The 12,473-nt window shown below is 36.2% G+C and overlaps 1 protein-coding gene across 1 annotated transcript; it reads right to left on the bottom strand.

The window, feature by feature from the left end:
• Window positions 1–269: 269 nt before the first annotated feature.
• On the bottom strand, window positions 270–11,189 carry LOC104406671 (X-linked retinitis pigmentosa GTPase regulator-like; the record flags this gene model as incomplete). Its single annotated transcript, XM_010015728.1, has 5 exons — window positions 270–419; window positions 1,678–1,836; window positions 3,323–3,385; window positions 5,953–6,045; window positions 11,064–11,189. Coding segments are annotated over 5 exons (591 nt in total), but the record flags the coding sequence as incomplete, so codon positions are not given.
• Between the last annotated feature and the right edge of the window lie 1,284 nt (window positions 11,190–12,473).

Here is a 12,473-nt window from a genome sequence, read left to right as displayed (position 1 = left end):
CCCTAACTATTCTATGATTCTATAAAATACATTACATACAATTTTCCTAAATAAATCAATAAGGACCACATTTTAGAGAACTTGAATCTGGCAAAATCTCCTTATGTGATATAAAACTATATAGATGACTTTCTGCCACATTTTAGTTTTAAACAACTATGGCACATCCAGTTTCAAAAGTAAAGAATGCCTCATTAGCTACCTTTACAAAGACAACAATGCGAGAACCACTGACTTGTCTCCACTAAACACTATTCCCATTCTCTTACCTGTTATCAAGGCAGAGTGATAATATCCACAGGATACAGAGGAAACAGGTTTTCCAACATCCACTTGACATGGGACACTGACACAGGCTTCATCAGCCAAGCCAATCTGACCTTCTGAATTGTCACCCCACACAAAAAGCTGCCCATCCTCTAAAATGAAGACACGGATAGTTAACAGATTTTAAACCAAAACTCATAAGAAGTTAATCTACCCATTTAAGAGCATTTCATAAATGTGGTATTAGCATGATCATACTAAATGTTATGTTCTAAGGGACATAAATGGTATTTAGTCCAATGCAACAAAATAGTCTAAAGTAATAGGGTACCCCATAAGCTTTGCAAAACTGACACAGAACACTTAGTCATCATGGATGTTAGATCATAACCAGCTATATGAAAAGTACTATGTAAAAATATTCTTTCAAAAAGAGGAAGACTGAATGGCTAAAATAGTTAAGTTGCCAGAGGTCAGTATGAAAATACTATGGTGAATTCAAGACATCGTCTCATTTCTAGTAGGCAAGTCACCACTTTCTCATTGTTCCAGGTTATTAAGACCAGCTCTTGACACAAAGACCTATGGCAGCAGTTATTATTGGTGGGAAATAATTTGTGAATTAAAAAGTGTACAGTGCTACTGAGATGCTGTTAGGAACTAAAATCATTCAAACTTGACTTACAAATCTCAGGAGAATGTTAGCAATTGTCACAAAAAAAGTACAAACCAAACAAGCAGGCTAGTGTGTCTCTCATACATTCTTATGCTGTCACATTCTGAAGTAACAGTCTCAGTAACTCATCCTAAGGATGTGCAGAAGAGCTGCTTTATACCAAAACTTGAAAAATTATATTGTAAGCTAACAAAGGAACACCCATCCAGTGGTTAAAAGTATTCTCTGTGGACTTCAGGGTGTCACAATTGTATAATTTTGCTACCAGTGAAATAGGTCATAGGTTAAGCCTTTCAGAATTAGTAAAGACACAGCTGTATAGCCTGTACCAGTAGACCAAAATAGTTGCTCTAAGAACTGGAATTAGAGAAGCTTAGCTTTCATAAGATTCATGTTTGTAGCTGGCTCCCCTGGAAATTAACTAAGAATTTTGTCATTTTGACTAAACTAGCACAGGTTGAGCTCCCATTGCAGGCTATTGCTCATGGAAAAGGGGTACTTTCACAGAAATTGTAGGAAGTTAATGAGACTGCCACCCCTTACCAGACTGTGCTGAAATAAACGATTTGCTATTAAAAAATTGCTAGTGTTAATAGTGAAAGAAGGCAGGGAGGCATAGAAAATACAACCATAGAAAATACAACCACATATGCAGAAAGAATGTTGGAATTAATGTTTTCCTGGAACACCAGGCTGGACACACATAAACAGATTTTATTAGTAGTTGCTCTTACCAGTTACTGCTGCTGAGGTGTATGATCCAGCTGCTAGCTGTTTGATCTTGTGCTGGTTGGTAAAAAAACTGATTAAATGAAATGTGGTCCTTTCCTCTGTGTCACCTAATCCCAACTGACCTTCACTGTTACCTCCAGCAGCATACACATTTCCTTTTTCTGCATATAGAAAAGCATACGTAATACACAGAATGAAGACATTCTCATCAGTGGTAAAAAGACAGAGAAACTGAAGTAAGTAATTTAAAAAACATTACAGAAAAGTTGGGGTCTACTGCCCTGAAACACCCCAAGTTGGCATTAGCAATTTCTGTTGTAGCTAGCAAAGAGGCTTTCCTGAACACACTTGGATCAGAATTTTCTAACAGCCATATATGCGTCTCCCACCAGTCTGGAGACTGATCTAAAAAGTAAATATAATCTGAAGCTCCACAAGAGCTCTGAAAAAATGCTTACTAGAAGCCCTGGCAGCCAGAAGCAGCTCCATCCCCAAATAATGTGTATTTTGAGACACAGCAGGAGGAAAATTGTGAAATGATGTCACAGGCAAGATAACTGAAGTCGTAGGAGTACGTAAATTAAACAGATGCATAACTTGATAGCTTTGAGTACTGTGAATGAAATAAATTTTTGCTTAGGTTTTTATTAGCAACATATTACTCATTTTAATATTGAAAACTTTTGATTTAATTAACTAGGGTTTTTTTTTTGTTTTAGAATCTTAAAATTGAAGTTAAAGGTGATGATTGATATCTTTAACTTAACAGAACTTGAAGATCTATATTTTTAATTTTAGTGTTTCACATCCAAAGTGATAAGGCCCATTAATAACTCAAATCCAAATACAAATGTGATAAGCAGCTGACATACAATGTATAAATAGTTCTTGCTATACAAATGGCCACAAATTATCCAGCCAGTCTGTACACTAAAAGCAACTAATATTTACCCTGTGCAGTCTTGAATACTCAACTGTTATGAAAATGTTCTGGTTTATTACAATAGTCTTATTTACAGTGCTCAGGGTCTCCACATATATAAACCTCCTCTTTATAACATTATTGCAAGCTAAAAATGATTGCAACCACAAAATTGGCTATTCCACTACATAAATTCTAGAAGCATGACAAGAATGTGCATCAATTCTCCGTATACTGTCTCAAAAAATTTACTTTTTAGTTTAAATTTAATTTGTTTGTAGATTAATAAATCAACATGTCATTGAAATAGCAAACTATCTTGTCTAATCAAAATGCAACGAAATATGAAGAGCTATCTTCACACTAATAAAAATAAATTACTTGTCAAAGATAAATTTGAGTACAGATACATAGAAAATACTAATATACCTTTACAGGGCTTAAATGAAATATTGGTAATTGCTAACCACACCTCAAATGCCAGCAAGGCATTTTTTTCACCTGTCTGTTGCTAGCAAACTCCCATATACTATCACCTTATAATATAAGAATAAATGAACCATTCAAAGAACTGGAAGCCAAAACATCAAGTTTTAACAGTCCCATTTTAACTTCTTTTTCCTTCCTCGACACTCACAGAGTTCCTAATATAATTTTGAATGAAAGCAAGGGAATAAATCTATCTTAAATCTATCCTTAATACGTATATAATATAGGTTACATACCTGTGTAAACTAAAGTGTGGTTTCTTCCACAAACAGCAAGTTTTGTTTTTTCTGGTTTTAAAGCTATGAATTAAAGCCAAAAGGAAGGGAGAAGTTATAAACAAGCTGATAGCTGGTTCAAAACCAACATGTTCTACGCTCTAGAAGGAGCTCTGATTTTTTTCATATTTTTACCAACAGAATGATTACAAGATTTATTGCCCATCTGAATCTAGCATATGACTTACAAAAACAGGCTGCCCCCAAGACAAGAAAACACATATAGACATTAAAAACTTATAGCTGACACTCAGGTTAAACTTGATGATGGCTACTTCATCCCAGTGCCACATTCCCCAGAATTTACCATTTGTGGGATATGCCTTGAAGAACACATCAAGTTGCAGGACAAAATGCATCATTAAAGCTGTTTTCAGTTTTCATTAACAGTACTATCCTTAACTCCCTCTTACACTTTTCCCATTATCTTAAATCTTTAAAATCATACCATTCTTTTGTCTTACCATCCCTATCTCCCTTTGTTACGCACAGCTACTTTTTTTTTTTGCTAGATTTAAGCTCTGCACTGCCCTCCTAATGATCACTAAACTCAATTGCTAAAGACAGTTCTATCTGGATTAAAGCCTAAAATTTCTGGATGTGCCGTCCTGTCTTGTTTTCAGCTCAATGACCACCCACCCACTGCATGTACTTCTTTGGAGTCTGGTCACTGTGAAAGACTAGGAATGTATGCGAGAAGAAACAAAACTTATTTTGGTGAGAAAGAAAGAATACAAAGGTGCCTTTTCTCCCATGGCAAGTGTACTCCAGTAGCTCCTCAGAAACAAAAGAGAAAAATCTCACCAACTTTTCCATCCTCTCCCCAATTACTGACTGTTGCCAACAATTTATCTTCTCTCAGCTACGTCCATGTGCCCTATACAATGTTCTTAAAATAGCATTACTTTTACATAATATATCTTTGTTTTTCCAGTACAAAAGTTCATGACAAAGCTAACCATCAGCCCTTTCACAAGCCCTTTTTCAGTCCTCCCAAATAACTTTCATCAGCTCCATAACATTAGATCATTAGATTAGAAGTCCCTTCTAGCAAATAAATCTATCTACTTAAGTATGAACTGTCTCTGGTCTAGCACACAGATACAAACATAAATTGTCTGAATTCAGGCTCCTGCCTATCCCATCTGATACCTACCACTGCCACTAGGCTGGAACCATAATGCTTCCAAATTGGCATCTTAATTTGCTTCTTTATATCCCAAAATTCTGCCTTCAACTTCACAGATGATCTTAATCAGCTCTTCAGAAGCCTGTGTTCCCTAACCTTCTTCCCACTTAGGCTAATCAACTGTATTTCATGAGCCATATTATATTGTCCCCAATGTTGCTTGTAGTTTTTCATAACATATTTCATTAATATCTAGTCAAGTCCCAAAAGATATTTTCTCCAAAACATGCATGCACAACCATTTGGCCCCAAGCATAATTTGAAATGTGTCCTTGCAACCCCATTCCCAAAGCCAGGTGATGACTGAAAGCTGGCGAGAAAAGCTTCAGGACATTCTCCTGCTGCCTACTGCCATGAGAAGAAAGATACCCCCCTTGTGACTTTTTTCAGTTGATGTCAGTTCTGGTTTGAATTGCTGTCATCTCTTCGGCTTTTATTCTCCATTGCAATTTGACAGTAAAAACAAAAGTTGACACCCAATCCATTTAAGCCAAAGAAAGAACCAATCTCTCACATGGCTGATAGAAGATGTGAAGCTGAGAGTAGCTACATTTTCCCTCTGAAGTAAAATAGGGAGAGAAGCAGATAAAGGAGAGCAGAATAAACTAAATCAGGAATAAAAGAGTTTGAAGAAGAAGGGTAATTTGTTTTTAACAATATGATGACAGATCAATCTGCTGGCAGAAAAGATGAGGATAAACATTTGACAGTGAAAGAAATGTGTTAATAGGATAGATATGATTTGACAGAAGTAAGGGGATAGGGAAAAAGTATTGACTTAGTGTTGTTTGACAAGATAAAACCAGCTAGGAAATATGAGTAAGGTAACAGTACAATGAGAACATATTTTACACCACATGAAAGAATATGGGCACTTATTTTACTGCTTCATACAAATATATTAACATTTACGCCCTCCTGGGCACTTCTTACACTTGCTAAAAATGCAGCAATACTTCCAGAAAGTTCCTTAGAGATATCTTTTTTCATTTATAAGGGCACTAAGACAAAAGTGATACAAGGGGTACACAATGCTGTTGGAACTCTGATTTCTAACACATAGACAACAGTGCAGAGACCGGTGTTGACCGATGTCATTGCAGTCACAATGCAGATGTGGTTTGTTAGAAAAGACAAGTATTACATAAAACGAGAGCCCTCAAAAAAGAAGGGATTCTATGTATCTGAAGTAATCTTCAGATGCAAACGGTCCCAGAATCTGGAACTGATAGAGAATCAGTCAGGGATCCCTTAAAGCTACTTTTATGAGCTTGTGCAGTAATATGCTACACATGATGAATAAAGAAGGCAGAATCACTTATTTTGGAATGGCATCTTACAAAGTACCTTTTCACAAGGGTCTCCTTTTAAAAAGACAAGAAAATAAAAAAACCAAACAAACCTTTAACACATGTTGGTTTGCTGACAGTGTTCTTTGATCCTAGTCCTAATTGTCCCCAATTGTTACTGCCAAACATGTATAGTTTACCATTCCCTGAAAAAAAAAAAAGCAGTCAGAATCCATACAAGTGTTTGAATACCCCACTCAAGACTAGATGGGCATCCACACACTATGCTATTTATTACTTCTTTTTTAATGTAAGGTTAAAGATTAGTAAACGGTAATTAACATCCTTGTGATTTTTCAGTATGAAAGTAGTAATTGCACTGTTTAAGCAAGAAACCCTCAGCCAGAAGGAACATAAAGCAGAACAAGCATTCTCTCCTCCAACTGCAGCACAGAAAATAAACTGCTCTTCAGAAAATAAAATGTTGTATGTTTGGTCACATACTGCAGTTCAGCAATCACAGTATCTATAGGCCTACTTATAAAATACCAGCACATTTAACTTAGCACCCACATCTTTTACCCCAAAGACAGGAATGAATAATACAGCTATATAATTAATACAAACACAAATTTGTAATATTCAGCTTATTTTATTGTGTGTGGGCTATTTCTTTTACTGTTAAATGACTTCTCAAAATTATTTACAAATTTGCTCCTCTACAGAACAGTTTCTGATAAATTTCCTACTATGTTCACAAATTGTATTAATTTGTTACTCTGCATATAAAGAAGGAATGCATAAAACCACCATGCAGTCATGGCATTTTGAAAACTTAAATGCAAACATTTTGACACTTCAGGATCAGTGCTAGAAGCCTGTTTCAATGAAGTGTCATAATTTCAAACAACCAGTGGTTAACAGTATGGTATGTGAACAGATGAAACTTTTGTCATTAGTCATGAAAATAAGATAGCCAAAACAGACTACTGACAATAACTCAAAACCATATTCACTTCATTTCATTTAATTTTTTAAACTATTACCTTTTGTAAAGCTGAAGTTCACACCCAAAGATAAAACCCTTGCTCTAATAGAAATCTTTGCGGAATGACAGAAACTGATTTGTCAAAAAACAAACAAAACCTGATAAACAAAAACCCCCAACACTTTTACAACTGCTAAAAGGAGTTTGTTTTCTTTTGATGAAGGTCTGCAGAGCTTTGTGAGCTAGACTCCATTACAAGGCTGTCACATAAATAAACTTTGTCACCCTAGCCATCAATAATTACAACATGATCACAAGGCATAACAGCAACTCCACATAACAATGTCAAAATATTATGGCTGTTAGCACTTCAAGAGTGTAGGCTCCCAGTGAAGGTTCTGAATGTGAGTTACAGAGTCTCTGAAATATGATATCGAAATGTTTAAAATATAACAAAAATACCTCTTCTGTTTTAAAAAATCCTTTAATTTTCTTAATTATAACCAGATAGCTAAAAAAAAAAAAAAAACCAGCAAACACACAAACCACCACCAACCAACAAAATTTGTTCCAAAATTTGACAATTTTTGGAACATGGTGCTATGTGTCAATATTGTCTTTCCAAGAAGTTTGGAAAGGAAGAAAGTCTAAGGTCAAGTCTATGCTCACAGGGTTTTACTATCTTGATAACACAATCACATCAACACACATGCAGAGGTTTCTGTCACTGAGAGCAAAATGCACCTTAACAGAAAGAATTTTTATTAGTAAATGGCATCCTATACTGGTGTATGTTTCCTTGTATCCTTGGTTTATACTGTTTAACTGCCTTCGTAAGACAGTAGTACTCCTGTGGGAGTATGGTGCCAAGCTGCTGTAATTCAAGCACATTCTATTTTATCCATTCAAAATTTCAACAAGTCATTTTTTTCATCCTATAACCTGCTATTTCTTCCACCAGTCTGTAAGTTCTCAGGCAGTGCATGTTGAGGATTTCAGCTGGTATTTCCCAGCTGATGAATGAATGCCTTCAGTAGTGCTTCGTGAACTAGGGGAGCACAACAGATGGGGTTTCCAGAAATCACAGTTTCGTATGATAATAGCAGGCAGCCAAGTACTCCTATCACCTATGTTTTAAGGTATGTTTTATAAATTCTCCCACCCTGCTTTTTAAATTATATTAGTGTGGGAGGGAAATAAAAGTGGAAACAATGTACAGACTTTGAGCACTTACTACAGGATTCTATTGAAAAGCTGTATCTAAAAAACAAAAAAAGGTAATATTTTGGACAGAGTATCATACGCCAGGCACCATAATTTATTTATGCTATTTTGTCAATAACCTATGCTAACAGTTAATTTAAAATTCATATACAATTCAAATACATTCCATGAAAACAAGACTGACATCAGTTTATTGAGCAATAAGAAGTCACATGTAGAACATTTAGAATCACAGAAACAAAAACAGTGCAGTATGTTGCTTACTCCTACACATATCAAAGGCGAACACAAATGTGTGCTCATCTTTCTCACTTTCCCCTCACAGTTGATGCAAAAAGATACTGTGCCATGCTCTGATGGCCTGTTGGTAAGTAGAAAGAAGGAATCTGCTGTCCAAAGACCTGGAGAGATTCCAATGTCTCTTTGGTGTAAATTGTTGAATATTCAGTGCCTTACAAAATGTGAAATTATGAGCATACTATCTTGTGGTTCCATATGCACCTCTTTTCATTCCTACTTTAATACTTGATACTTGTTTCTTTCTTTCTACCCTCTTGTACTGTGGCTTCAATTCTGTCCAGAGCTCTGAGTTCAGAAAATGTCTTCTGTCACCATCATTTTCGCCCTTGTGAATAGGATTAGTCTCTTTGCTCAAATGTGGGCAAGCTGCCTAGGATATTCTAATCAAGAAAAGAAAATTAATAGAAAAGTACTGGGAGGGGATTCTTAAAAATATGTAACATCACTTACTTCACAATAGCTTCTAACAGAATTAATAAATTGCTTTCCAAAGCTTTCAGTTACAGAAAATGCAGGAAGTAGACTGTCAGTATTTGTGGGCCAAAAAACAGAAATGGGGCAAGAAACACTATTAAACAAATTCCAAACGATGTTGGAAGATACAATCCTTGTGACTGTGTTAAAGAACTAAAAAAGACAGCTGCTTAAAAAAACTCCTGCTTGAAGATTTTAATGAAGATTGTGCTAATGGTAGAAAGCAAGTAAGTAATTTTGTGACCTGCAAATAAAGACTGAAAATACAATGAAGCATGCAATAACACACACCTGCTTCAGATACTTTTCCTTCAGTGATGCTTGTCTTTTGTCTCTTCCATGTCAGGTTCAGCTGGATTTCAAGAAGCTCCTGGTTTCCCACAAGGTCTGTACCCTTCTCAGTAAAGTCATTATCAGCATGTACTTCTGAAGCTTTTATTCCAGGCATTACTGCAGTTCAATGTCATTCACCAAGGACTGTAATTCCACTGTATCATCCAACTCCATCTAACAGCAGAAACGTGAGGTGCACACGGGCATGCACAGGTGTGAAGAACAAATGAGGGACAAAGATTTTCTGTTTCCCTTCTTCACTTTTTTGTATGACTATTGCAGTTTCTCTACCTTCGCTCGTCGTTGATCAGTATTTTACCGTCAACTTTGTACCAAAAGATTTTCTGAGACATTGCAAAACAGAGGCAAAGAAATTTTGCACTGTGCTTCTACAGTTCCTTCTCCTCAAAAGCTTTGAGAAAATAAAGATCTGATTATCTAGAAGTTTCCCTGGTGACATATCTGCATATTACCTCAGCAAAGGCCAGCTACAGAGACATTTTTGAAACATGCTGCATATATAAAAATAACAGGGAGAAAGGGAAATAGAGAAATGGAACTGAATGCAAACCTGTGCAAGTAGACTTCTTAAAAAGCTTTATGTAAGTGGCCACAATTACAATGACATGGGAATCAGGGGCTTGTTGCTGATACGGGTAACAGTGCTGGCACAGGCACGTGCTGGGGGAACTCAAGGAGGCAATTTAAATTGTCTAGTCTAAACTGAAGATTATAGCAGTGTTATTTCAAACTGTGTGTGGGTATATAAAAGGATATATAAAAAAGAAATCAAAAGGAAAATGCCACAGTGCTCCAGGTTACATTCTGATTAATTTTATGCAACGGACAATTTATTAGAACTGGTGCAATCCAAGAAAACACGTAGTTTTGTTCAAAATAAACTATTCATGGATAATTCATCTTCTATGAAGTTAGGCTTGAAAAATTAATTGCATTATTTCACCTCAAGATGTTCTGCAGTTCCTGAAATCTGTACTCTTTTTTTATCATGCCTGGAATAATTCATTCTAAAAACCCAGAATCTTCAACTTTGCTTGGGAACATAGTAAGAAACCTTTAAGAAATTATTTAATGAGCAATGACCAGTAGTAAGTGGATGAGGAATAAATAGATTCCAATAAAACAGACCTTAAAATATGCATATAAATTTCGTAACAGCAAAGTCTCACCTGACAGCAGTTAATTGTCAACACAATCAACACATGTGTTCATCAACAAAAGAGTAGTCCCTTCCATGCAAAATAAATTGAACAAATTCTTCAATGTATTCAGAGTATTGCTCTCATCATTTCCAATAAATTAAAACAAACATCAGTACTGCTCCCTGTATTGCATCTGAGCTTCTTTGAATGCTTTTGCAGTTTATTTTTGATTTTAGTAGGATTTTCTGAAGTTTTTTTCTTTGATTTTTGAAGTTTTTCAAGGGTTATTTTCAGTTGCCAGTTAATAGTAATTCAAATATTCATTTCAGAAATACAACATTATCTATTGTTTCAGGCAGATTCCTAGTGAACTTGTTGACTGTGTTCAACAGATACTGTTTACTACCATGATACAAACCTCTATATCTAAAATTGCGTAGTACTAAACACAATCAGATTCACCAGAAACATTCAAACTGAACAAAGTCATGCTTACTTTAAATGCTGTGAAATACATTCAGTTATTACAGCTTCCCTCATAACAGGTCTTGAGCATGTCTTGTGAAAACCTTCGGTGTCATCAATCTAACTTCAAAAGCGTCCAAAAGTTCCCACAGAGAAGTCCTCTGTCCTCTCCACAACCTCATTTGATATATTACTTCAGGATTCAAATAAGAATCATAACTTTCCAAGCTGTATAAATATATAACCTTTTATCATACACTCCATTTCCAGTACTGACCTGTAACAATAGCAGTATGTTCATCTCCACATGATATAAGTACAGGCTTGTCATTTTTGAACCAGAACTTGCTAGGAATATCTTCTGCAAATTTGCTTTTTCCGAATGTGAAAACAGCACCTGATTCTAAAACATAAGAAGATAATGTCAATTTTAGTGAAAACAGATTTCATTCACCTTTTGCTCAATCATGTGGCTCGACACAGAAAATATTAATTCTAGATGAAAACAAATGAATTTACAAGATAAATAACTTGCCCAAAACCACACAGAAAATGCGGTAAAGCCCAATTAGACCTCCTACTTTAAAATGTCAAACCTTGTGCTTCAAGCGTAGAGTAGTTTTTAGAAAAAAAATCAAACAAAAAACCAAACCTTTTCCTTGTAGACTTTTTGTTAATATGCAGTTATGATAAGACAAATACAGTAACACTAGACTGCTTCTGTGAAGTTACATAGTAACACTGAAACATCTTTGCGTATTTACTTTCAATGGAAATCTCATCAGTAGTGTGCACTCCAGCTCCTATAAAGCTCTCTCAAACTGTAAATTTGATGCTTACTTTGAAACGATTCTTTAATGCAAAAACTTCCCATATTTGCAAATAACATGTTATTTTATGCATTAGCTTCAGCAGACATGTATAACATTGTATTTAGTACCTCTCTAAATGTGTTTCTACTCTCACTGTTTTACCAAAACCAAGCCTTTTGCAGGCATGATCAAGCCTTTAAAGATACGTAGAGTTTTTCCTCATTTTACGTAGACACACTTACAACCATAAACATACCAAAAGTCATCTGAATATTCTACTTTTTTAAGCTCCAGCCGGACAGCCATACTGGATATTTGAACACGGTTATCAATATCTCCTTGGCTCTTTCGCCAAAGCAGAGCCCTCTGGTCAATTTCTTTCTTTCAGAGGACTTATACACGTATTATTAGCTTAGCGTATACAAAGAGCAGACACTTCATTCACAAATGTAACTCTGTCTCTCGTTCGCTTCACAACTGAAGCCTAAGTAGTCAGTTGGGAAATTAAATCCCACAGATCGGGGCTGTGATCAACCTGGTCTAGTGTGAGATGTCCCTGCCCATGTCAGGGGGTTGGAACTAGATGAACTTTTAAGTCTCCTTACAACCCAAACCATTTTATGGTTCTATGATAAGTGAGGGTTTTAAACCGAGCAAAGGTTTAAAAATTACCGGATGTTCAACCATGGACCAGAACTCATTTATGAACTGGAAAAGCCGCGTCTGCTTCACACCGCACCGCTACACCCTGCCGGGGAGGACAGCAGGGCTGCCCCGTCCAGTCTCTGACGCCAGAGTACGTCTTTCTCCCTGGACGCCGGAACACACCGGCCCGGCGCCCGCAGGCGGGAGGGAGCGGGCGGCGGCTGCGAAGT

The sequence above is a fragment of the Nestor notabilis genome, unplaced genomic scaffold (assembly GCF_000696875.1).
Source record: "Nestor notabilis isolate BGI_N333 unplaced genomic scaffold, ASM69687v1 scaffold32645, whole genome shotgun sequence".
Taxonomy (NCBI): Eukaryota; Metazoa; Chordata; class Aves; order Psittaciformes; family Psittacidae; genus Nestor; species Nestor notabilis.
The sequence above is the reverse complement of the archived record's forward strand: the minus strand, read 5'-3'. Positions and strand labels throughout refer to the sequence as shown.